This window comes from Macaca mulatta, chromosome 1 (assembly GCF_049350105.2).
Source record: "Macaca mulatta isolate MMU2019108-1 chromosome 1, T2T-MMU8v2.0, whole genome shotgun sequence".
NCBI classification, from domain to species: Eukaryota; Metazoa; Chordata; class Mammalia; order Primates; family Cercopithecidae; genus Macaca; species Macaca mulatta.
This window is the reverse complement of record NC_133406.1, coordinates 2,509,861-2,537,529: the sequence shown is the minus strand read 5'-3', so window position 1 is coordinate 2,537,529 and position 27,669 is coordinate 2,509,861. Positions and strand designations below refer to the sequence as shown.

Below are 27,669 nucleotides of genomic sequence, written 5' to 3'. Positions count from 1 at the left end.
GACAGAACTAAAATGCAGTAAATTAAGGTCAGTTTAATGTTTCATTAAGTATTTAGAGACCAAAAGAAACCACAAAATCTTATTTAAAATATTTTAATTTCTAAAAAAGTTTAAATCATATTACAATTTAAACAATTTCATTGTACAGTATTTGACAATACATTTCAACAAACTGAAAGGCAAATCAGTGTATCAGTTTTGTTTACTTTCTAAGCTTAATAATGTACAGACTCTTGCTCTTCAAGAAGATGCAAACATCAGCAACAGTAAAAGTGAAATATTTAAAGAGGAATCTGAAAGAAAATGAATTCAATCTGATCAAATCCATAATTAATTGAAGTTTTCATTTTATTCAATTGTGAATAAAATAGCAGCCACTGTTTCATCCAATATGCCAATGGTAACTTAGGAGAAATGATCTGCCTGGCTTGTGCAAAACAAGAACAGTTATCTTCTGCTGAAAGCATGGGAGTTTTCAAGTTTGGTTTTCATGTCATAGTTTCCAAGTAAATAAACTGCTCCACCAAAAATGACAGTCCAGGTGCTACATATCTTCCAGGGTGTCATCATACAGCCATTTATAAGTACAATCTTCGGAAGACTCTATAGTTTCAAAAAGTCTTTTGAAGTCTTCAGGGTACATGTTAACTACTTTCTCATCTTCCTTTTTTCCTATTTGCATCAATATATCCGCTGCATCAAGTGGAGTCAATGAACTGCAAAATAAATATAAAGTAAATGTGCTTAATTCTTTTTCATGCATCTATCCCTTAATGGTGACAGAAATGGCTTCTAAGTCGAAATTAAAATGTCAAACTTAGGCATACAGAGTGCTGTAATGGACACGGGAGAATCAGCAGGGAAGAGGAGAGGAGGAGGGTGAGGGATAAAGCACAACCTACTGCGTACAATGTACACCATTTGGGTGACGGGTACACTAAAAGCCCAGACTTCAACAATCCATCCATGAAACAAAAAAATCACTTGTATTCCTAAGGCTACTGAAATAAGAAGAAAAAAAAAAAGAACCATAACTTACATATGAGCAATCTTATTTAGTTTAAGAACTTCCAATAACTTTATGTTTATTTCTAAAGTTTCATAGCTAACCTATAATGAAAATATTAATAGCAGGTTTAGGCTTTCACATACTCTAATCAATTTTTACACAAAATTCTAGTTTAATCATTACCCTTTCAAAAATTATTATGCCTACCTCTTTCATCCTTTTCCTTTCTGCAAAAAATACTCTTAACTTCTTTTGGTTCATGTCAAAGCTCAGTACTACGAACAGCAGAAGTTGCTGTTTGGCAGTTTACCAAGAGGGAGTCGTTTTTCACATTTTGATGTAACCATCACTGGTAAATAAATTATAAAGCAGCGAACTTCCTTATACAGTCATGCATTGCTTAATGATGGAGGAATGTCCTGAGAAATGCCCTGTTAGGTGACTTCTTTGTTGCTTGAACATCTTACAGAGTACTTAACCCAAACCTATGTGATACAGCCCATTACATACTTAGGATATATGGCATAGCCTAGTTGCTCCAAGGTTACAAACCTGCACAGCATGTTACTGTACTGAACACTGTAGGCAACTGTAACACAATGATGAGTGATAGAAAAGATACAGTAAAAGATACAGCATCATTATAACCTTATGGGACCACTATTGTACATTTGGTCTGCCACTGACTGAAACCAGGTGTGAGGAATCTACCTCATTACGAGGTATTATATATATGAGGTATATTATATAATATATATACAATATAGAATCAATGAGGTGTATCATATACCATAATATGAGGTATATAACTGTATATCAGCTTAGCAAGAAACCATCGATAAGCCTCTCACAGCAACAACTGTAAAAAAATATTTTGGGCTGGGTGTGGTGGCTCATACCTGTTATTCCAGCACTTTGGGAGGCGAGGTGGGAGGATCATTTGAGCCCAAGAGTTCAAGACTCTCCTGAGCAACAGAGAGAGACCCCATCTCTACAAAAAATGTAGAAGGTTAGCTGGGCATAGTGGTGGGCGTAACAGGCCCAGCTACTCAGGGAAGAGGCTGAGGCAGGATCACTTGAGCCCAGAGGTTTGTGGTTGCAGTGAGCTATGATTGTGCCATTGTACTCCAGACTGGGCAACAGAGTGAGACTTTTTTTTTTTTTTTTTTTTTTTTGAGACGGAGTCTCGCTCTGTCGCCCAGGCTGGAGTGCAGTGGCGCGATCTCGGCTCACTGCAAGCTCCGCCTCCCGGGTTCACGCCATTCTCCTGCCTCAGCCTCCGGAGTAGCTGGGACCACAGGCGCCCGCCACCTCGCCCGGCTAGTTTTTTGTATTTTTTAGTAGAGACGGGGTTTCACCGTGGTCTCGATCTCCTGACCTTGTGATCCGCCCGCCTCGGCCTCCCAAAGCGCTGGGATTACAGGCGTGAGCCACCGCGCCCGGCCCAGAGTGAGACTCTTGTCTGTTCAATTCCAAATTTTGATATTGAATAGAATCTCAGTAACATGTTTCTAGTCCATTGAGATTACCAGGAGCATTTTTAATATTTTGCACCATGATTTACAACATTTATTCCTTATTTCCCTATTTTCTTGGTATTTTTATTGAAAATAGCTACCACAAGGTGGCAAGATGAAAAAATAAGAGATTGCCTTTTATTAGTCTATTGCCTTTTACTAGTCTATTACCCCGCCCCCCCACCCTTTTTTTTTTAGAGATAGAGTCTTGTTCTGTCACCCAGGCTCGTCTCAAACTCTTGTTGGCGCTCTCTGCCTCCAATTTTCTTTCTTTCTTTTTTTAAAGGGACAAGGTCAACTTCCTCTGTGTCCACACTGGAGTGCAGCGGTGAGTTTATGGCTCACTACAGCCTCCAACTACCGGCCTCCTCAAGTGATCCTTCCACCTTGGCCTCACAAAAAGTGCTCGGATTACAGGCATGAGCCACTGCACCCAGGCTATTGCCACTTTTAACATTTATTTTTAGATAAATATTGTCTGGTCAACAGCTCAAGAGTTATATGTTAAATGATCAAATTAGTTAAAATAATTATTTTAACATTTTACCCATCCTCTGGCAAGACTGGATGACCATGGGCTGCTGCTGACGAGGCACAAAGCACAACCTACAGGGACGCATGCATCAGCCCTACATACAAATTCCATGGATCTACATACAAATCCCATGGATCCACATACAAATCACACAGATGGCTGGGCACGGTGGCTCCCGCCTGTGACCCCAGCACAACCTACAGGGACGCATGCGTCAGCCCTACATACAAATTCCATGGATCCACATACAAATTCCATGGATCTACATACAAATCACACAGATGGCTGGGCACGGTGGCTCCCGCCTGTGACCCCAGCACAACTTCCAGGGACGTATGCATCAGCCCTACATACAAATTCCATGGATCTACATACAAATCACACAGATGGCTGGGCACGGTGGCTCCCGCCTGTGACCCCAGCACAACTTCCAGGGACGTATGCATCAGCCCTACATACAAATTCCATGGATCTACATACAAATCACACAGATGGCTGGGCACGGTGGCTCCCGCCTGTGACCCCAGCACAACTTCCAGGGACGCATGCATCAGCCCTACATACAAATTCCATGGATCTACGTACAAATTACACAGATGGCTGGGCACGGTGGCTCCCGCCTGTGACCCCAGCACAACTTCCAGGGACGTATGCATCAGCCCTACATACAAATTCCATGGATCTACGTACAAATTACACAGATGGCTGGGCACGGTGGCTCCCGCCTGTGACCCCAGCACAACTTCCAGGGACGTATGCATCAGCCCTACATACAAATTCCATGGATCTACGTACAAATTACACAGATGGCTGGGCACGGTGGCTCCCGCCTGTGACCCCAGCACAACTTCCAGGGACGTATGCATCAGCCCTACATACAAATTCCATGGATCTACGTACAAATTACACAGATGGCTGGGCACGGTGGCTCCCGCCTGTGACCCCAGCACAACTTCCAGGGACGTATGCATCAGCCCTACATACAAATTCCATGGATCTACGTACAAATTACACAGATGGCTGGGCACGGTGGCTCCCGCCTGTGACCCCAGCACAACTTCCAGGGACGTATGCATCAGCCCTACATACAAATTCCATGGATCTACGTACAAATTACACAGATGGCTGGGCACGGTGGCTCCCGCCTGTGACCCCAGCACAACTTCCAGGGACGTATGCATCAGCCCTACATACAAATTCCATGGATCTACGTACAAATTACACAGATGGCTGGGCACGGTGGCTCCCGCCTGTGACCCCAGCACAACTTCCAGGGACGTATGCATCAGCCCTACATACAAATTCCATGGATCTACGTACAAATTACACAGATGGCTGGGCACGGTGGCTCCCGCCTGTGACCCCAGCACAACTTCCAGGGACGCATGCATCAGCCCTACATACAAATTCCATGGATCTACGTACAAATTACACAGATGGCTGGGCACGGTGGCTCCCGCCTGTGACCCCAGCACAACTTCCAGGGACGTATGCATCAGCCCTACATACAAATTCCATGGATCCACATACAAATCACACAGATGGCTGGGCACGGTGGCTCCCGCCTGTGACCCCAGCACTACTGACAGAGATGTGTGCGTCAGCCCTACATGCAAATTACACGGATGGCCAGGCACGGTGGCTCATGCCTGTGACCCCAGCACTTTGGGAGGCCAAGCCAGGTGGATTGCTTGAGGCCAGGATTTTGAGACCAGCCTGGGCAACATGGCAAAACCGGCATCTCTACAAAAAATGGCATACAATTTTTTTTTTTTTTGAGACGGAGTCTTGCTCTGTCGCCGGGGCTGGAGTGCAGTGGCCGGATCTTGGCTCACTGCAAGCTCCGCCTTCCGGGTTCACGCCATTCTCCTGCCTCAGCCTCCCGAGTAGCTGGGACTACAGGCGCCCGCCACCTCGCCCAGCTAGTTTTTTTTTTTGTATTTTTTAGTAGAGACGGGGTTTCACCGTGTTAGCCAGGATGGTCTCGATCTCCTGACCTCGTGATCCGCCCGTCTCGGCCTCCCAAAGTGCTGGGATTACAGGCTGGAGCCACCGCGCCCGGCCAAAAAATGGCATACAATTTATAAACACAAAATATAAATAAAAAATGTTATATTTTTACAAATATAAAAATTAGCCAGGCGTGGTGGTGCATGCTCGTAGTCCCAGCTACTCAGGAGTCTGAGGTGGGAGGATCACTTGAGCCTGGGAAGACAAGGCCTCAGTGAGCTGAGACTGTGCCACTGCACTTCGGCCTGGACAACACAGCGAGACCCTGTCTCTAACAACAACAGCAAACATGTTTTTCACTTTTACACCACTGAAGACAGGCAATGAGGGGTGACCGTGGGCATGCCTCCAGCAACGCTGATTTTTCTCCACCCCACTAGTGGTAAGCTGCTAGTGCTTCCCGTAAGATAAAGCTAGGCCTATACTCTCCAAAAGACAAAACAGCCTGTAGGCATCCCTGGGCATTTTTTCAAAGAAGGAAAAATAAATGAAACTCACTGAGAGATTATGGGAAAAATATATTTTCCTCAAAATGTACACTAGGGAGAACAAATTATCTTGAAGAAATATGAGGGAAAACATGGTACCTCACTCTGTCAATCAAGATATAAAAAATAGACCTCTAAGATGAAAGAAGAATACGTACATCAAATTGCTACTTTCATACTTACTTTTATTCTTTTCACTTACCGTAAGTGATCTATCACAGTAGCACTGCGCTTCCCAAAACAGTGCTTTAACAAGTGAAAAAATATATTATAGTTCATAGGTGTTAAGCTATTGGCAAATAAATTTCGACGAGGAGTCATTTGAATAAGATACAGATTTTGTTGTAATAGTTCTAATACTTCCTGGAGAGAAGAAAAAATGAATTGCATTAGTCACAAAATATTGCCAGAGTAAGACATCGCTCGCTTCTTCCTTCAAGCTACCTGCTGAAAGACACAATCACCACAGGCCGAGTGTCTTCACATTCTCTTTTTTTTTTCCTTTTTTTTTTTGAGATGAAGTCTCACTCTGTCGCCCAGGCTGCAGTACAGTGGCCGGATCTCAGCTCACCGCAAGCTCCGCCTCCTGGGTTTACACCATCCTCCTGCCTCAGCCTCCCGAGTAGCTGGGACTACAGGCGCCCGCCACCGCGCCCGGCTAGTTTTTTGTACTTTTTTTTAGTAAAGACGGGGTTTCACCGTGTTAGCCAGGATGGTCTCGATCTCTTGACCTCGTGATCCGCCCGTCTCGGCCTCCCAAAGTGCTGGGATTACAGGCTTGAGCCACTGCCTTTTTTTTTCTTTTTTGAGACGGAGTCTTGCTCTGTCACCCAGGCTGGAGTGCAGTGGCGTGATCTCAGCTCACTGAAAGCTCTGCGTCCCGGGTTCACGCCATTCTCCTGCCTCAACCTCCCGAGTAGCTGGAACTATAGGCGCCCACCACCCTGCCTGGCTAATTTTTTTTTATTTTTTATTTTTTAGTAGAGATGGGGTTTCACCGTGTTAGCCAGGATGGTCTTGATCTCCTAACCTCATGATCTGCCCACCTCGGCCTCCCAAAGTGCTGGGATTACAGGCGTGAGCCACCGCACCTGGCCCACATTTTCTAACTGTGTACACCAAGCACACAAAGCCCTAATTGGTCTTTACCTGGGCCATTTCTCAGAGTTGTTTGCAATGAGTAACCTTGAGGGAGGAGATAGTGTCTCTCTCCAGGACAAAGAGCAGGCTTATGGCTGGGCGCAGGGCTCATGCCCATAATCCCAGCACTTTGGGAGTCCAAGGCATGGATCACTTCAGGTCAGGAGTTCAAGATCAGCCTGGGCAACATGGCAAAACCCCATCTCTATAAAAAATAAAAAATTAGGTGGGTGTGGCAGTGTGTGCCTGTAGTCCCAGCTACTTGGAAGGCTGAGGTGGGAGGATGGCTTGAACCCAGGAGGTGGAGGCTGAGAGCATGCTACTGCACTCAAGGCTGGTCGACAGAGCCAGGCTCTATCTTAAAAAAACAAAAGGGCAGGTTTGCTTAATGTTTGCTATGAAAGACGGATTCATTGGGAGGCTGAGGTGGGCAGATAGCTTGAGCCCAGGAGTTCAAGACCAGCCTGGGCAACATGGTAAAACCCTATCTCTACAAACAGTACAAAAATTGGCATGGCATGGTGTTGCATGCCCGTAGCCCCAGCTACTTAGGAGGCTCAGAGGGGAGGATGCTTGAGACCGCCAAGTGGAGTTTACAGTGAGCCGAGATTACACCACTGCACTCCAGCCTAGGTGACAGAGCCAGACCCTAACTCAAAAAAAAAAAAAAGACCTGGATCCCCCAGCTCTGTACTTCTCAGCTGTAAAGCAAATCCACTAAATGCAAGTCATCCAACTGAGCCATATCAAATCACTCCACAGGAAGAGACGCACAGAACATCCTTTGTCTGATCCAGGAGTCTTAGGCCAACGTCCGAGAAACAGTAACATCTACTAACATCTAAGTAGGGTAAAATCAAATCCCAGACACGAGGCCGGGTTGCTCACGCCTGCAATCCAATGCTTTGGGAGGCTGAGGCAGGAGGATTGCTGGAGCCCAAGAGTTAGCGACCAGCCTGGGCAACATAGGGAGACACCTTCTTTACAAACAAACAAACAAACAACTAGCTGGGCGAGGTGGTGCATGCCTGTGGTCCCAGCTATTTGGGAGGTTGAAGTGGGAGGATCACTTGAGTGCCGGGAGTTTGAGGCTGCAGTAAGCCATGATCGCGCCACTGCACTCCAGTCTGGGAGAAGAGTGAGTCACTGTCTTTAACAACAACAACAAAAGGCTAGGTGTGGTGGCTCATGCCTGTAATCCCAGCACTTTGGGAGGCCCAGGCAGGCGGATCACCTGAGGTCAGGAGTTCGAAACCAGCCTGGCCAACATGGTTGAAACCCCATCTTTACTAAAAATACAAAAATTAGCCCCACGTGGTGAAGCATGCCTGTAATCCCAGCATTCGGGAGGGTGAGGCAGGAGAAACTCTTGAACTCGGGAGGTGGAGGTGCAGTGAGCCAAGATTGTGCCATCACACTCCAACCTGGGCGACAGAATGAGACTTTGCCTCGAAAAAATAAAAAAATTTAAAAAAATAAAAATAAAAATTAATAGTAAAAAAAAATTCCCAAACATGGCATTAACATATATTGAGTCTTTGCTATATTCGAGATAAAACATCACCATTGGATGCAAAGGATAAAAAAAAGTTATTGACTAACATTTTTAATTTGATATTTAAAAAGTAGAAGTCTCAAACAAAACTTGGATAGAAATGATAGGCTCTAAAAACCCGTTAAATGTCTCAAACTGCTTTTATAACAATATGAGCACCATGACATCAAAGATAGATGTGAAATATCTAAAATAAATTCCGTCATAAAATATGACATTTGCTTATTTCATCTTCAACCCTAAAAGTTTATATATGTATATATATACACAAACACATTTTTTTTTTTTTTTGAGACAGAGTCTTACTCTGTCACCCAGGCTGGAGTGCGATGGCATGGTCTCAGCTCACTGCAAACTCTGCCTCCCAGGTTTAAGTGATTCTCCCACCTCAGCCTCCTGAGTAGCTGGGACTACAGGTGCACGCCACCACACCCAGCTAATTTTTGTATTTTCAGTAGAGACAGCGTTTCAGTATGTTGGCCAGGCTGGTCTCAAACTCTTGACCTTGTGATCCACCCGCCTTGGCCTCCCAAAGTGCTGGGATTACAGGAGTGAGCCACCACGCCAGGCCAAGTTTGTATTTTTAAGCTTGGCCAAAAAACTTAAGCTTTTCATCTTCTTGCTGAAAAACTGAGAAACTTTGTTATACACAGGATTGCGCATTTGTGGAATATTTGGATAAGTCCCCAATAGCATACAAATGTACTGTATTAGACAAAAATGTATTATTCCTATTGTGTTTTTTGAGACCACATAAATATGCTGTATAAATAGTCAAACAGAACTAAAAGCACAATGATGACTGAGCACTCTGAAATCACATCAGTGAAAGAAAACTGATAACTTTCTTTTTCCTTTAGTGGCAAGTGTGAGAAAAAAACATAAGCAAGCAAGCCAACAGGGTCTTCAGACTAAGCTGTTACGCTGAGATTAGGCCATCGTTAGCATTTAATTCTTTTTTTTTTTTACGCTCCAAACCTTAAAGACAGGTATCTAATTCTAAAGTAAAACTTCTGAATTGAGTCAAAAAATTTTGTGAAACTTTAGCTATTTTATTAGAATTTCAAAACTAGCACTGAGATAAACTAAATGGAGAACTATAACGTTGTCCCTTTGGTTCTTACATACAAAGATTTAAAAATGAACAAAAATAAAGGCCTAACTCCTGGGTAAAAATCAAGAAGTACCTATCAGTGAATTCAACCATGTAATAAAAGTAGTAATATCACAATTTTTTTTTTTTTTAAGAGGGAGTCTCACTCTGTCGTCAGGCTAGAGTGCAGTGGCACGATCTTGGCTCACTGCAACCTCTGTCTGCCAGGTTCAAGTGATTCTCCTGCTTCAGCCGCCTGAGTAGCTGGGACTACAGGCGTGCGCCACCACACCAGGCTAATTTTTGTATTTTTAATAGAGGTGGGGTTTCACTATGTTGGCGAGGATGGTCTCGATCTCTTGACCTCGAATATCACAAATTTCTAATCGATTAATAAGTCATAAAATTTTGATTCTAATTAATCAAATTAGATGAATATTAAAATGATTTTATTTTCCAAATTTGAGATGTACCTTCATTTCAAAAGAGATAAGAAGAGAACTTAAATTCTGTTTTTAAGCCTACTACTATGCTAGCATCCATTGTATAACAGCTGATAAAACTCCTCTAAAACACTTCCGATTCATTAAAAGTAGTAAGATATGTTTAAAGAATGTTTCTAGATATTTCAAAATTAGAAAGTTAAATACAGACTACCAAATAGTCCTAAAAAATAAAATAAAAAATATGTCGCGTAGGGAGAAAAAGGAAAAGGCATTATTTTCTTCTTACCTTACGCTTTGTGTTTTCCAGACGCCCACTTCGGGTGTATACATCAAATGATGACCAAGGCTCCTAGGGAAGAAAACCAAAGCAAAACAACATCTTTTATTTCTCCTTGGTCAAAGTGCCCCAAATTATTTCTTCCTTAAAAAACACCTTGCCTAAATAAGAGAATAGTCAGTTTAATTGGATTTAAGAAAAACATGTTATAGTTAAATAATACACATATCTCTCCTTAATTTTTTGAAGGAGGAGGAGGATCAAAAGTCTACCCAAATACTAGTACTTCTTTTCCTTATTAAACATGACTCGCCCTTTATGCAATTATGCAAATAAGTGTTTGTTACAATTTTTACCACTGAACATTTCCATATCATAGTCAGAATCAGCAGTTTAAGGCATATTAGATTAATGCTGAGGATTTCTTTTTGCCCTATTTTAGTGGAAAAGCCTATTAATCAAACTATTTGAATATGTTAGGACATACATGGAAATACACAAATAAAGACGCTAGTGTTGACCGGGTGCTATGGTTCATGCCTATAATCCCAGCCCTTTGGGAGGCCAAAGTGCTTGAGCCTGGGAGCTCGAGTTTGCAGTAAGCCAAGAGTGCACCACTGTACTCCAGCCTGGCAACAGAGTGAGACCCTATCCAAAAACAACAACAAAAACCTAGTGTCAATTTTAAAATGGATCACTATTTTTCGGTATCTATCTTTTGTAATAGAATGTTGTGCATAAGGCAATTAATTTTATTTTATTTTATTTTATTTTTTTTGAGACTGAGTCTGGCTCTGTCACCCAGGCTGGAGTGCAGTGGCCGGATCTCAGCTCACTGCAAGCTCCGCCTCCCGGGTTTACGCCATTCTCCTGCCTCAGCCTCCGGAGTAGCTGGGACCACAGGCGCCCGCCACCTCGCCCGGCTAGTTTTTTTGTATTTTTTAGTAGAGACGGGGTTTCACCGTGTTAGCCAGGATGGTCTCGATCTCCTGACCTTGTGATCCGCCCGTCTCAGCCTCCCAAAGTGCTGGGATTACAGGCTTGAGCCACCGCGCCTGGCTAAGGCAATTAATTTTAAAAGATGATCTGGTTAGGCACAGTGGCTCATGCCTATAATCCCAGCACTTTAGGAGGCTGAGGTAGGAGAACCGCTTGAGCTCGGGAGTTTGAGACCAGCCTGGGCAACAAGGTGAAACCCTGTCTCTTCAAAAAATACAAAAATTAGCCGGGTGTGGTGGCGCATGCCTGTAGATCCAGCCATTTGGGAGGCTGAGGCGGGAGGATTGCTTAAGCCTGGGAGGCAGAGGTTGCCGTGAGCTGGGATTGTGCCGGTGCACTCCAGCCTGGGTTGACAGAATGAGATCATGTCTCAAAATAAAAAACCGATCCACCCGAAAAAGTATTCTCTGTTAAAAAAAACTATACATACCCATAGCCATATTAAATTCCAAATAAGAGTGGGTTAAAATAGATCTGACATAGGCTTAAAAAACTAAACAATATTGAACACAAGGTCTGAAAGGCTACTGTCGAAACAGTAATTTATTATTAACTATAGGGGCAATGAGAGTGGAATAAAACATATAATTGGGGCCAAACTGTGAAATTCCTAGCAGTTCCGGGAACGTCACTTTAAGTGGGGGAAGAAAAGCACCATCAGCCGTGCACAATGGGTATGGCCACTTCCCACACGCCGGGTCGAGCCTCAGCAGCTTTCCCCTCGTCCAGGACGGTGGAAGAAAACCCGCAAGACACTGGGAATGGACTTCAATGACCTCCTCTACAGCTGCAGATACGCAGTGGAGCAAGCGCTGAGAAATGTCAGGGCCAGAGCTGCAGATACGCAGTGGAGCAAGCGCTGAGAAATGTCAGGGCCAGAGCTGCAGATACGCAGTGGAGCAAGCGCTGAGAAATGTTAGGGCCAGAAAGACCTTTCCTCGCTGGAGTTTAGCAAATGGCGAAACCTAACACAGGACCTTTGAAAACAGTATTAAGTATTAAGTATTAAGGGAACAAAAAGACAAAAACATTATTCTGCAAGCTAAAGTCCTCAGAGGGCCTCTCTGAAGAAACCAGCTGAAAGCTACCAGGACAGAAGGCTTGAGATGAAAGTCAACAGAATGAGACAAGATCAGTGGGTGAGGAAGAATTTTAGAGAAACCAAGAACTATAGTACTGAGAGTACAATATACAGTGCGGGCAGAAAGCGGAATCAGTGACGTGAAGACTAAGTGTGAAGAGATTCTGGGAATGGAGAAAAATGACGAGAGCGTCACAGACACTACAGACAAGGATCAGAGATCCCACCCAAGAACCTCCAGTGTTTTTGAGGGAAAAAAAAAGAATCGGAACAAAAGCTAAAAATCAAATGAGGTAACATTCCTGAGCTTAAAAAAAAACAGCAAGGAGCACGGACTGAAGACCTCGGAATATTCTCAGGCAAAAGCAGTGAAGAGAATACGCTAAGATCCACATTGCAACAATCTAAAAATTAGAGCCATGGCCAGACACAGTGGCTCATGCCTGTAATCCCAGCGCTTTAGGAGGTCAAGGTGGGTAGAGCACCTGAGGTCAGGAGTTCAAGGCCAGCCTGGCCAATGTGGTGAAACCCGTCTCTACCAAAAATACAAAAAATTAGGCAGGTATGGTGGCACACGCCTGTAGTCTCAGCTACTCGGGAGGCCGAGGCAGGGGAATCGCTTAAACACAGGATGTAGAGCTTGCAGTGAGCCGAGATCGAACCACTGCACCCCAGCCTGGGTGACTGAGACTCATCTCAAAAAAATAAAAAATTATAAAAAAATAAAAATTAGAGCTACGTGCAGTGGGTCATGCTATAATCCCAGTGATCTGGGAGGCTAAGGCAGAAGGATCACTTGAGGCCAGGAGTTCAAGACCAGGCTGGGCAATATTTAAAACAATTTTAAAACTTAGCCAGGCATGGTGGCGCATGGCTGTAGTCCCAGCTACTCCAGAGGCTAAGGTGAGAGGATCACTTGAGGCCAGTAGTTCAAGGCTGCAGCAAGCTATGATTGCACCACTGCACTCCAATCTGAGCAACAGAATGAGACCCTGTCTCTAAAGAAAAATGTTTTTAAATAGAAAGATTTTACTCACCATGTGCAGAACTTTAATCTCACAAGCTACCTGCCAGACAACACTTAATACATAATACAAGCCTCGATTTCGGGGATCTGCCATTAGTTTCTAGTAAAAGGAAAATAAAAATTGCATGTTATATACATCTTTAATCAATCAAAAACAAACGTTGAATCTTAATAGGACTATCTTGGCCGGGCGCGGTGGCTCACGCCTGTTATCCAGCACTTTGGGAGGCCGAGGTGGGCGGATCATGAGGTCAAGAGATGGAGACCATTGTGGCTAATAAGGTGAAACCCCATCCCTACTAAAAATACAAAAAAAAGTTTAGCCAGGCGTGGTGGCGGGCGCCTGTAGTCCTAGCTACTTGGGAGACTGAGGCAGGAGAATGGCGTGAACCCAGGAGGCGGAGCTTGCAGTGAGCCGAGATCGCACCACTGCACTCCAGCCTGGATGACACAGTGAGACTCTGTCTCAAAAAAAAAAAAAAAAAAAATAGGACTATCTTAATGGCATCTAGACATTTAAGAAAATAAAACTAGAATTAGATGCAAAAAACCGGGTACAGCTACTGGAAAGGCTGAGCCAAGGGGACTGGTTGAGCCCAGGAGTTTGGGCGTTCGGTGTGCGGTGACTGTGCCTGTGAGAGCCACAGCACTCCAGCAGGGGCAACAGTAGGGCATAAGGGGTCTCACTCGTAATTCCAGCACTTTGGGAGGCCAAGGCAGGAGGCCTGCTTGAGCCTAGAAGTTCAAGACCAGCCTGGGCAACACAGTGAGACCCCATCTCTTAAAAAACAACACGAGTGTTAAGGCTGATCCGAAAGGACGAGGTTACCTCAATGAATGGGAAGGCACTCCGGAGAGAAGAAACCACGTGTGAAAAGGTCCATGGCAGAAGAAGCATGGGCCACTGGAATATAATCCTAGCAGCAGGAATCTAACAAAGTAGTTCCTATTTTTCTCCTTGCCATTCCTTTGTTTAATATTGTATGCTATGCACAGCCTCAAGGTCCTGAGGCCCCCGCTGTCTTTCCATGGCTAGTAAATATGTATTTACTAAATGGGTCTGGGGGAGCCAATCGTCCCTTCATTTTTTGCCCCACTATCTTAATCCATAGCAATACAAATATGCATTATACAAATCTTACTGTTATCAGATCTTAATAGTACTATCTTAATAGCATCTAGAAATTTAAGCAGAGAAAACTAGAATTAGATACAAAAAGCTGGGTGCAGTGGTGTGCACCTGTAGTCCCAGCTACTCAAAAGGCCGAGGCAAGGGGACTGCTTGAGTCTAGGAGTTCGGGGGTTCGGTGTGAGAAGACTGTGCCTGTGAAAGCCATCGACAGCACACTCCAGCATGGGCAACAAGAGAGACAAATAAGCATTTCCGTTAAACCGGATTAACAGATTAATAACATGAAACATTCTGGGCACAAAAGAAAGATGACACTCAGCAATATCAAGGTTGTCAGGAAGACCTTCCATGACAGAGAATTAAAACCAGAGTCTCAAATCTGAGGTTTGGTGTGATGGCTCACAACTGGAATCCTAGCACTTGCCTCCCCTAGGCAGCAGAATCACGTGAAGACAGGAGTTCAAGACCACCCTGAACAACACAGCATGACCCTATCACTACAAGAACCAACAACTACCTGGGTGTGGTGGTGCGCACAGGTGGTCGCAGCTACAGGGGAGGCTGAGGCAGGAGGACCACTTGAGCCCAGAAGTTTGAGGCTGCAGTGAGCTATGAACATACCGCTACATTCAAGCCTGGGCAACAGAGCAAGACCCTGTCTCTAAAAAAATTTTTTTTAATGTTTTAAAGTTAAAAAAATTAATTTAAAAAGCCCTTAAATATTAAAAAAATCCTGTTAAAACTAATAAATTCAGCTGAGTGTGACAGCTCACACCTGCAATCCCAGCATTTTGGGAAGCCGAGGCAGGAGGATCACTTGAGCCCAGGAGTTCGAGACCAGCCTGGGCAACAAAGTGAGACACTGTCTCTTTAAAAACAAAGGAAAAAAAAAAAAACCTGGCCAGGTGCTGTGGCTCACACCTGTAATCCCAGCACTTTGGGAGGCCACAGCAGGCGGATCATGAGGTCAGGAGTTTGAGACTAGCCTGACCAACATGGTGAAACCCCATCGCTACTAAAAATATAAAAAAAGTAGCTGGGCATGGTGGTGCGTGCCTGTAATCCCAGCTATTCAGGAGGCTGAGGCAGGAGAAACACTTGAACTGTGAGGCAGAGGTTGCAGTCAGCCGGGATTGTGCCACTGCACTCCAGCCTGGGCCACAGAGCGAGATTCAGTCTAAAACAAACAAACAAACAAAAAAACCTAACAGATTCAGCAAAGCTACAGGATACAAAAACACACAAAAGTCAGTTGCATTTTTATGCACTAGCAACGGACAATTAGAAAAACACTTCCATTTACAATAGCACCAAAAGTAACTTAAAAGCTAGTAATTAAAAACACAAATAAATGGAGGCCAGGCACAGTGGCTCACACCTGCAATCCTAGCACCTCGGGAGACCGAGGCTGAAGGACCACTTGAACCCATAAGTTCAAGACCAGCCTGAGCAACGTGGTAAAACCATCTCTACAAAAACCACAATAATCAGGCAGGCACGGGGGTCCATGCCTGTAGTCCCACCTGCTGGGGAGGTTGAGGTGGGAGCATCACCTGAGCCTGGGAGGTCAAGGCTTCAGTGAGCTGTGATCCTACCACTGCACTCCAGCCCAGGCGACAGAGTGAGACCTTGTGTCAAACAAAAACGAAAACAACAACAACAACAACAAAAGCCACAAATAAACGGAAAGACATTTCATGTTTGCGGATTGGAAGATTTAATATTGAATACTGTTAAGATGCCATTACCACACAAAGCAATCTCAAGATTCAATGCAATCCCTATGAAAATCCTAACATGTTTTGGAGAAACAGAAAAATCCATCCTAAAATCCATATAGAATCTCAAGGAAACTCAAATAGCCTAAACAATCATTAAAAATAATAAATTTGGATGAATCACCCTCTGATTTCAAAACTTACCAAGGCAACAGTGGTAAGACAGTGTTGTACTGGCCTAAGGACAAATATTGAGATCAATGGAATACAATAGAGCCCAGAAATAAACTCTTACACATATGGTCAAATCACTTCTGACACCAACGCCAAAACCATTTGATGGGGGTAAAGAATAGTCTTTTCAACAAATGGCACTGGGAAAACTAGATCAAAGAATGAAGCTGGACGCCGAAACCATAAACAAAATTAACTCAAAATGGATCAAAGACCTAAACAAGAGCCAAAACTGTAAAACTCTCAGAAGGAAACGCAAGGAAACCTTCACAACACAGGATTTGGCAATGATCTACTAGCTACGACACAGGTCCCCAGTCCCTGGGCCACGAACTGATACCAGTCCACATCCTGTTAGAAACTGGGCCACACAGCAGGAAGTGAGCGGCAGGTGACCAGGCGAGGTGTCATCCGTATTTACAGCCGCTCCCTACTGTTCACATCACCGCCTGAGCTCCACCTCCTGTCAGATTAGCAGCCGCCTTAGATTCTCAGGAACGCAATCCCTATTGCGCATGTGAGGGATCTGGGTTGCGAAGGCCTTATGAGAATCTAATGCCTGATGATCTGTCACTATCTCCTATCAGCCCCAAGAAGCACCATCTAGTTTCAGGAAAACTAGCCCAGTGTTCCCACTGATTCTACATTATGGTGTGTTGTATAATTATTTCATTACATATTAGAATGTAATAATAATAGAAATAAAGTGCACAATAAATGTGATGCACTTGAATCATCCCGAAACCATCCCCACCACCGTCCATGCAAAAACCGTCTTCCACAAAACCGGTCCCTGGTGCCAAAGATGTTGGGGACCGCTGAGCTACGTATGACACCAAAGGCACAGGCAACAAAAGAAGAAAGAGACAAAGTTGACTTCATCAAAATTAAAAACTTTCGGCATCAAAGGACACAATTAACAGGGTTAAAAGGCAACCCATAGAACGGGAGAAAATATTTGCAAATCAGGTATGATAAGAGATTAATATCCAGAATATATAAAGGACTCTTAAAACTCAGCAACAAACAAAATAACCCATTAAAAATGGGCAAACGTCTTGAACAGACATTTCTTAAAAGACATACAGTCAGTAAGTACATAAAAATATATTCAACATCACTAATCATTAGGAAAATGCAAATCAAAAGCACAATGAAATACCACTTCACACCATTAGGAGAGGTACTACCAAGGACCCAGAAAACGACTCTCAGTAATGCTGTGGAGAAATCGGAACCCTTGCACACTGCTGGTAGCAATGTCAAATGGTGCATCCACGATGGATAACAAACAGTATGATGGTTCCTCAAAAAACTAAAAACAGACTGGGCACAGTAGCTCGTGCCTGTAGTCTCAACACTTTGGAAGGCTGAGGCAGGAGGACTGCTTGAGTCCCTGAGTTGGAGGCCAGCCTGAGCAACATGGCAAGACCCTATTGCTACAAAAAGCCAGGCCTGGTGGTATGTGGCTGCAGTCACAGCTCGGGGGCTGAGGTGGGAAGATCGCTTGAACCCAGAAGGTCCAGGCTGCAGAGAGCTGTGATCATGTCACTGCACTCCAGCCTGGGCAATAGGGAAAGACTCTATCTCAAACAAACAAACAAACAAACAAACAAACAAAAAACCACAAAAAACTAAAAATAGAATTACTATCTGATCCAGCAATTCTACTTCTAGCTGTACACTCAAAGGACTTGAAGAGATATTTGTAAACTCATGTTCATTGCAGCATTATTCCCAACAGCCAAAAGGTAAAAGCAATTAAACATCATTGATACATGAACACACAAACTGTGGTATACACATACAATGGATTTTTTTTTTTTTCTGAGACAAAGTCTTGCTCTGTTGCCCAGGCTGGAGTGCAGCGGCATAATCTCGGCTTATTGCAACCTCGTCCTCCCAGGTTCAAGTGATTCTCTTGCTTTAGCCTCCCAAGTAGCTGGGATTACAAGCATGCACTACCACGCCTGGCTAATTTTCGTATTTTTAGTAAAGATGGGGTTTTGCCATGTTGGCCAACCTGGTCTCGAACTCCTGACCTCAAATGATCAGCATGCCTCGGCCTCCAAAGTGCTGGGATTACAGGAGTGAGCCACCGTGCCTGGCCAGAATGGAATATTATTCAGCCTTAAAGAGGAATGAAATTCTGACACATGCTGTAACATGGATGAACCCTGAAAACATTATGCTAAGTGAAATATGCCAGACACAAAGAAATATTGTAAACTTACATGAGGTAAAGAGAACAGTTAAATTCACAGAGATAGGAAGTAGAATAACGATAACTAGTGGATGCAGGAAGAGGGAAGCACAGAGTTTGTGTTTAATGAGTACAGAGTTTTGGTATGGGATGATGAAAAGTTTTGGAGACAGATGATGGTATTGGTTGTACAATGGGAATGCACTTAAAACCACTCAACTGTACACTGAAAAAGTAACCTGAGTCTAAAGACTACTCTGCAGAATTTAAAAACAATCTTAGACCCTCAAATGTCATGACCCCTAAATTAAAATTGCACAGATTAAGAATACTCAGAGAAAAATCACAGAACTCTTTCAAAACAAAAAACAGGTGTTTGTTAATAACATACCTGGAATTCTTTTTCACCAATAAACATATTTATTTCTATTCGTCCAAATTTATAGATAGAAGAACAGGAATACAAGTCATATGCGAGTTTCCAAAGTGCCCTTTTTTCACCTCTACTTGGGAACATTCCAAATACTTTTAAAGGGACGCCTGTTAGAAATATAAGCAAAAAGATCTGAATAAAGTTCTTAGCATTTTGTCCTATGCCCATATTTTATTGAGACAAACTAAGTTAACAAACTATATCAATTTCAAGTTTATTTCAATAAAAACTAAGCCTCAATATCTTTCCTTGGCATGGAACTTGACTTTTGGGGAAATAAACTGGTTGTCTGTGTCCAGGTGAGGTAAATGCCATATTCAGAGTTAGAGCATCTGCTCATAAATTATATTAATACAATATAAATTATACACAAATTTGGCCAGGCACAGTGGCTCACACCTGTAATCCCAGCACTTCGGGAAGTCGAGGCAGGGAGATCACTTGAGAGCAGGAGTTGACCAGCCTGGCCAACATGGTGAAACCCCATCTCTACCAAAAATACAAAAAGTTAACAAGGTGTGGTGACACACACTTGTAATCCCAGCTACTCGGGAGGCCGAGGCAGGAGAATCGCATGAACCAGGAGGCAGAGGGTCAGTGAACCAGGATCGCACCAATGCACTCCAGCCTGGGTGACAGAGCGAGACTCCATCTCAGAAAATAAACAAGTAAAACACAAATTTCATCAACAAATCAGCTATACTGCACAGAAACATGGCAAACTCCAGGTATTTGCTTTAGTAGATTCCAAAAATGACCTGCTGTCCAAGGAACTTCTTCTACTCCCAAATTCTTAAAGAGCCCTTCAGAAGACATAGCGGGTGGCTTTATTGCTCCACCACTTCTAGGATCTATTCTAAAGAAGTCACAGTGAATCACTCGTAGTTTTCCATCCAGATTTTTTCCTAAGGACTAAAGAGAGACAAAGATAACATGTTAAAAAATTTCAGCATTAAGCATACTTTGCAACAACTCAAAAAACTCTACTTCAAAAACCCAATGATAAAATGTAAAGATAAAAATAAATCAATTACCTTTTTTTTTTTTTTGGGGGAGACAGAGTCTCGCTCTGTTGCCAGGCTGGAGTGCTGTGGCACCATCTCGGCTCTCTGCAACCTCTGCCTCCCGGGTTCAAGTGATCCTGTGTCAGCCTCCTGACTAGCTGGGACTACAGGTGCACACCACCACACCCAGCCAATTTTTTGTATTTTTAGTAGAGACAGGTTTCACCATGTTGGCCAGGATGGTCTCAATCTCTTGATCTCATGACATGCCTGCCTTGGCCCCACAAAGTGCTGGGATTACAACCACCACACCCAGCTGAATTATCTTTTTACAAAAAATATTTCTACCTCCATGAAGATGTAAAGAAAATATTACTAACACACCCAAAATTTAACAGAGGAAGTAAAAATCAATTAATACCTGAAAAGTGGCAAAAGTACAATAATATTAGCAAGATAAAGCCCCCCAAACAGAAATAACCTATCACAAATTTTTATTTATCCGTTCACTTTTTTTTTTCTTTGAGACAAGCTGTCAACCAGGCAGGAGTGCAGTGGCGCAATCTCAGCTGACTGCAGCCTTGATCTCCTGGGCTTAAGTGATCCTTCCACCTCAGTCCCACAGGTAGCTAGGACTACAGGTGTATACCATCACGCCCACCAATTTTTGGATTTTTTGTAGCAACAGGGTTTCGCCATGTTGCCCAGGTTGGTCTCAAACTACTGAGCTCGAGAGATCTCCTCACCTTGACCTCCCAAAGTGCTGGGATTACAGGTATGAGCCACTGCACCTGGCCCCACTTACTTTATCATAATGGCTTCAGCTATTCAAAAGCTTTTCATGCCACTCTCTGACTGCTTAGTAGTGGCTACCTGAAGCACTGGGCAAAGATTCTGACAGCATGGTTGGCCTCATATAGAGAACTGTGAGCCATCTGCTTTGGTCATGGGAAGAAAAAATGAAAGATGTTTCACAGTAAAGAAAAACAATTAAAATATGAAAGTGAAAGGCAGATGGATTCAAGAGAATATCTTTCTTCTAAGGGAATCTAGTCAGCTATCCACCAAACAAGTGAACTTAGCTCATCTCCATAATTTTCATTTACTTTTTCTAAAGACAGAAGCAACTATATACCTTGTTTGCTAGAAGAGGTCTAATATACCTCAGTCTTCTCACTGCTGTGATTTGCTCACCTTGCAGTAGTACTAGAGACCTTCGTAGTTAGGGCAAGAATCAGTTATAGACTCCATAAACTTAAATTGAAGTTACAAAAAAACAAAACAAAACAAAACAATAAGGCATTATGTTTTTAATGCGTACATTGATGTTTCTGTGCACAGAAAATTCTATTAATATTTATTAAGGTTTAAAATGATGTAACTTAAAGTTATTAATTCAAACACCTAGTTTTTCTTAAGCATTTGCATACAACCTATGAATATTATCCTATTTCTAAATCTAGTAAAATATTTTTTCCTCTTATTTTTTATTGAGATGAGTCTCACTATGTCCGCAGGCTGGTCTCAAACTCGTGGCCTTAAGTGATACTCCTGTCTCAGCCTCCTAAGTGTCTGGGATTACAGGCGTGTGATACCATGCCCAGCTCAAAATCTGGTAAATTTTGGCCAGGTGCGGTGGCTCACATCTGTAATCCCAGCACTTTGGGAGGCCAGAGGGCGGATCACCCAAGGTCAAGAGTTTGAGATGAGCATGACCAACATGGTGAAACCCTGTCTCTACTAAAAATAAAAAAGTAAGCCGGGGTGGTGGCGCACCCCTGTAATTCCAGCTACTGGGAAGGCTGAAGTGGGAGAAATCGCTTGAACCCAGGAGGCAGAGGTTGCAGTGAGCTGAGATTGCGCCACTGCACTCTAGCCAGGGTGACAGAGTGAGACTCCATCTCCAAAGTAAATAAACAAATAAAATAAAAAAAATTTTTAAATCTAGTAAATTTTAACAATCCCTTTCAAGGGGAAGTTTTAAAAAGTCTAGAGGAAGGGAAAGACTGGGGGTGGAAATCATATATATTTGGTCCCAATAATTTCGAGATGCCTACTATGTGATCCAGGTAGAGGTGTCAGGTAGGAAGCTGCAGCCCTGAATAAGCTGTCAGTGGAGTGGTCCAGGCTGACGATATAAATGTGTGGGAATTTGGCTTGTTGAAGGTAATTTAAGTCAGGGGTCCACACTAGGGAGAAACAGAGGACCAGCCCTGAAGGTAGACTATGTCCAAAGTCTAATGACAAGACACTGAGAATACGAGTAAGGAGGAAACCCAGAAGAGGGCGGTGTCATGGAAGCTAAAAGAAAGAGTACCCATCCAATGCATATGATTATCAGTCGACATGCACAGCAAGGCTGTCCAACCTGTGGCCTGCGGGCCGCGTACAGCCCATGACGGCTTTGAATGCGCCCAACACAAATTCGTCATCTTTCTTAAAACATTATGAGATGTATGCATGGACCTTCTGGGTGATAGGAGTGAGACCCTGTCTCAAAAGAGAAAACGAAAATGTATAAACGATGAACACTTTATGGCTTCAACACACTTGTATGTTCTGAGAGGACACCATACATTCTTACTTCAGTACCCGTCAGTTAACACTCAACAATTCAAACATGGTAACAATCAAAGCTCCAGGATAAATAGTTCAATTCATACAACAGAGAGATCACATCTGAAAATTCAACTGGATTGCACTAGGTTTCAAAAACAGGACCGGAAAATAACAGAAAAGGCAAGTAACCCTTGAGGTTCTACTAGTCATTAAGTTAGGTACGTCCCATTAAGTTTGTCTCATTTACCAGGCGCGGTGGGTCAAGCCTGTAATCCTAGCACTTTGGAGGCTGAGGTGGGCGGATCACCTGACGTCAGGAGTTGCAGACTAATCTGGCCAACATGGTGAAACCGTGTCTCTACTAAAAATACAAAGAAATCAGTCGGTCATGGTGGCGGGTGCCTGTAATCCCAGCTATCACCACTGAAACTCCTTTCAGTTTTCAGGAACAAACTTTAGGTGGCCAGAAGCATTATCCTATCTGCTAAGAGCACGACTTTAAGCCCCTGACTTAGAGCCACAAGAGTTCCGTTTACCTATTGTTACTTCTCTTTTCATTCCGGCAAACAGATTCATTCCACAAAATTTTATTTGAATAGCTTTTCAATTTATCATAACAACAGTTACTAAAAAGTGAGAGAATATGTACTAAGGGTTGAGTACAAGTTAGTGCTAGTAGAAAATAAAAGCCTTAAAAGAGAAAAAACTAGTTCTAATCAAAGACTGGATTTAAGCAATGATGTTTATATCTTGAGCTTACATTTATAGCTTCAGAAACATTTTGTTATTGATATTCCTACCACAATTATTGTTTCAAAAATTCTCCTTTTTTCAGTAAAACAACTGTTTTAAAATTAAACTCTTATCTTGAAGACATTTTTTTTCTTTTGAGACTGAGTTTTGTTCTTGTAGCCCAGACTGGAGTGCAATGGCACGATCTCAGCTCATTGCAACCTCCACCTCCCGGGTTCAAGTGATTCTCCTGCCTCAGCCTCCCAAGTAACTAGGATTACAGGCATGAACCACCACGCCCAGCTAATTTTTTGTATTTTTAGTAGAGGTGGGGTATCACCACATTGGCCAGGCTGGTCTTGAACTCCTGACCTCAAGTGATCTGCCCACCTCAGCCTCCCAAAATGCTGGGATTACAGGCATGAGCCTCCGTTGCTCAGTCTTGAGGATCTTACAGAAAACAGCAACTACTGTGTTACAGAATAACAAACTTTAAATAGAAACAAAGACATTTTAATACAATCTTAATTACTTTGTGAACATGTAGATTAACCTTTCAATATAGGCTTTTTTTTTTTTCCTCAAAACAGGATAAAAGTTATCTTCTTGTTTTTATTTTTTTATTTTTATTTTTATTTTTTTTTTTGAGACGGAGTCTCGCTCTGTCGCCCAAGCTGGAGTGCAGTGGCCCGATCTCAGCTCACTGCAAGCTCCGCCGCCCGGGTTCACGCCATTCTCCTGCCTCAGCCTCCCGAGTAGCTGGGACTACAGGCGCCCGCCACCTCGCCCGGCTAGTTTTTTGTATTTTTTAGTAGAGACGGGGTTTCACCGTGTTAGCCAGGATGGTCTTGATCTCCTGACCTCGTGATCCGCCCGTCTCGGCCTCCCAAAGTGCTGGGATTACAGGCTTGAGCCACCGCGCCCGGCCTTATCTTCTTGTTTTTAATTTCCAAGTTGAAACTACAGATGACTGTTTACTGAATCACATTTCAGGATGTTAAATCTTTGGACAATTATGTGTTCTTTTTTTCTTCACATTTTTGGAACTCCTTCAGATTTAAATCAATTAAATAACATAGCTAAAACTTGAACTCTTTTCAAAACAGTAAGTTGTAGAATAACAATAATACTCATAGTTTTAAAAGAATTAAACAACTGGATCTGACAGACATTTTCACAATTTTTTGTTGTCATGCAATTTTGGATACAGGCATTCTGCATGGTTTCACAAAGTTGGCATAGAGAAGTACAAGTTTCGTAAATTGAAGCTGAAGATTATAAAAGAGGGAATGAGAATAAGAGGCTGGCTAAAGATGCAAAGGATTTCCACTTCTTCATTGTTATGTAAATGTGTCTGCTTTTTAAGAAGCACAATCACTGAAAAATCTATTTGGAAAATGCCTTCACTCTATGTAACTGTATCTGATGACAGCATCCATAATTCAAAAATTCTGAAATACTCCAAAATGTGAAACTTTTTGAGTGCCAACATGATGCCAAAAGTGGAAAATTCCACACCCGACCTGTGACAGGTTTGCGGTGAAATCCCGTCTCTACTAAAAATACAAAAATCAGCTGGGCATAGTGGCAGGCGCCTGTAATCCCAGCTACTTGGGAGGCTGAAGCAGGAGAATCGCTTAAACCTGGAAGGCAGTGGTTGCAGTGAGCGCCGAGATCACACCATTGCACTCCAGCCCTGGGTGACAAGAGGGAAACTCTATCTTAAAAAAAAGAAAAAAAAGTTAGGGATGATGACGATGTCAAACAACCAGATTGTTCACATGGGTGGCTGACACAGTGACACCTTTGCTTTCTGATGGCCCAATGTATACAAATTTTGTTTAATGCACAAAATTATTTAAAATATTATACAGAATTGCCTTTAGGCCTTATGAATAAGATGTGTAAGAAACAAAAAAGGAATTTTTAGACTCAGGTCCCATCCCCAAGATATCTCATTAGGTATATGCAAATATTGCAAAATATGAAAAAATTTGAAATCCAAAACACTTGTGTTCCCAAGCATTTCAGATAAAAGATACTTAATTTGCATGCCAACCTTTCTGGCCTTTGAAACCCTAAATCTAGAGGTTACATAGACCCATTAACCTAACATTAGCACTTACTCCAGTTAGATTCCAAGCTCACAGAAGAAAGGAGCACAGCGCAGCTTAGCAGAAATGGGGAAACAAACCTAGGGATGCCAGTTATACACTTTGTTCAAAGTCAGCCAACCAGGCAAACCTAGGGATGCCAGTTATACACTTTGTTCAAAGTCAGCCAACCAGGCTGTAGCCGACCTAGAACTAGCAAACAAGTCTCAGAACCCCTCATGTTTCAGCCACTCAACAGCACCGAATATTAACTGTGTTCTAGTCACTGGGAATAAACAAGATATTTCAGAGACGGCTCCCTAAAAGATATTCTACTTAAAAACCTGTGTGCTTAATTTTATTTCCTTAAACCACTTACAGGTAGTTAACCAAACAATAACATATGTTTAGAAACTAAAAATATACCTCCAAATGTGGAATAAAAGTTTTGTCACTTTCGAGGGCAACCACTGTGGCACCAGCTTCAAGTAATGCCTCAGTCAGGATTCCAGGACCTGGCGCATTAACAGAATGAAAAGTTTATTTGCACAAGAAACAACATAATCTCTTTCAATACCCAACTTTAGATGTTCCACGTTATTATCTGATTTTAAATCTGACAGCATCCCCCAAGTAGATGTCACTCTCCTTTTTACATTTCAGGAAACAGGAGATTATATACAGTTATTTGACTCCAGCATCACAAGCGCTGCAGCTTGGCTTCAACATCATTGTCAGTGACTGCAAAACTTTTTTTTTTTTTGAGACGAAGTCTCACTCTGTCGTCAGGCTGGAGTGCAGTGGGACTATCTCAGCTCACTGCAACCTCTGCCTGCTGGGTTCAAGCGATTCTCTTGTCTCAGCCTCCCGAGTAGCTGAGATTACAGGCGCCCGCCACCACGCCCGGCTAATTTTGTATTTTAAGCAGAGATGGGCTTTCACCATGTTGGCTCCAGGCTGGTCTGGAACTCCTGACCTCAAGGGATCCACTCGCCTCGGCCTCTGAAAGAGCTGGATTACAGGCGTGAGCCACCGCACCCGGCCAAAACTTGCACACTTCATCACTATGATTCACTACCTCTTAGAAGAAGCATACCACAATAAAATAGATTGCCTCTAGCCTCTCACTTACTCATGGACTACACGGATGCTTTAACTATCAGAGATTGTCAAGCCTAAACAGAACTCCCTGTGATACGAAATGGTGCTTTAAAATATTATTATTCAAAAAGCCTATAAATCTTGTGTTCTTAGCATCCTGCTACTGTCTATAGGGAATGCGCGGAAAAATAAGATAACATCATTTTTTCAGCTGGCAGAGGTTTGCAACTCTTTTGGAGAGATGATAAGATCCAAGAGCATGTTTTATCAAAACATTGTGTAAAGTGCAAACTGCTACAGAAATATTTTGTGGTGTCATTAATGATATAGACTCTACGCTTATGTTGTGGGAAATCTCTCCAACTAAGGAACTTCAAAAAAAAGACCCGTATCTGGCCAGGCGCGGTGGCTCACGCCTGTAATTCCAGCACTTTGGGAGGCCTAGGCGGGCGGATCACAAGGTCAAGAGATTACCAGGTCAAGAGATCACAAGGTCACAAGGTCAAGAGACCATCCTGGCCAACATGGCGAAACCCCGTCTCTAATAAAAATAAGAAAATTAGCTGCGCGTGGTGGCGGGCGCCTGTACTTCTTGCTACTCGGGAGGCTGAGGCAGGAGAATCGCTTGAACCCGGGACGCGGAAGTTGCAGTGAGCCGAGATCGCCCCATTGCACTCCAGCCTGGCGACACAGTGAGACTCCGTCTCAAAACAAAACAACAAAAAAACCTAGTATCTTAAATAGCACCCCGACGAGGGTCAATACGTTTGAATAAATGATGAACATCCAAGAAAATGCAATCCAGCTGGACTCACCTGGATTGCACTCCAGCAGTAAGTGTGGAGGTCTATTTGGTTTTCCGCATACGATTTGCGCCAGGGTCGTAGCCAATCTCCGATCGGTTACGTAACGCTTAAAGTCTAAGCTGGACCTAGACGCCTTCCTTGGCGGATTCCTGAAATCCGGTTCGGGCAACAGCTGCGGAGAGGAGTCAGCCAGGCCACGGCGGTTCCTCGCCGGCAAGTGCTTTCGCATCGCCGCTCCAGACCCTAAAATGCAAAAGCGACCAGCGCCCGCCAAGGCGGAGAGCCTCAGCCGCAGAGGAAGCCCGGCTACTGGGATCCACATGTCCTTGTCTCTCAGGCCCGCTCCAAAGACTACCAAGTGTCGCTACTTCAGTGAACCCCAGGCACGGTATCCCACGTGGAACGTTTCCTGGCGTCCGGGCCAGGTCAAGCGGAAGTAAACACTACAGCCCGCGCATGCGAACAGCGGAGCCCTCG

The 27,669-nt window shown here is 43.3% G+C and overlaps 1 protein-coding gene across 3 annotated transcripts; it reads right to left on the bottom strand.

Annotated features, from left to right (window-relative positions):
- Positions 1 to 82: 82 nt before the first annotated feature.
- TFB2M (transcription factor B2, mitochondrial) lies at positions 83 to 27,637 on the bottom strand. 3 transcript variants are annotated; one of them, XM_001088795.5, is made up of 8 exons: positions 27,202 to 27,637; positions 25,712 to 25,800; positions 19,656 to 19,809; positions 18,856 to 19,004; positions 13,188 to 13,277; positions 10,080 to 10,142; positions 5,762 to 5,922; positions 83 to 716 (listed from the first exon to the last, which is right to left on the bottom strand). In XM_001088795.5, the coding sequence occupies exons 1-8, from the start codon at positions 27,512 to 27,514 to the stop codon at positions 545 to 547; spliced, it is 1,191 nt and encodes a 396-aa protein (XP_001088795.4). In that variant the 5' UTR covers positions 27,515 to 27,637; the 3' UTR covers positions 83 to 544. The 3 variants fall into 3 exon arrangements, with proteins under 3 accessions (XP_001088795.4, XP_028704957.2, XP_077854145.1); XM_028849124.2 differs by lacking the exon at positions 13,188 to 13,277; XM_077998019.1 differs by lacking the exons at positions 18,856 to 19,004; positions 19,656 to 19,809.
- Positions 27,638 to 27,669: the final 32 nt, after the last annotated feature.

Excerpts from the sequence above, each read along its gene's own strand:
- TFB2M (XM_001088795.5), bottom strand. The coding sequence starts at position 27,514 with ATGTGGATCCCAGTAGCCGGGCTTCCTCTGCGGCTGAGGCTCTCCGCC. Across the intron at positions 19,810-25,711 it reads CTTTTATTCCACATTTGGAG|TCCTTAGGAAAAAATCTGGA; the intron begins GTATATTTTTAG and ends GTCTCTCTTTAG. Across the intron at positions 10,143-13,187 it reads AGATTAAAGTTCTGCACATG|GAGCCTTGGTCATCATTTGA; the intron begins GTGAGTAAAATC and ends TTTCTTCCCTAG.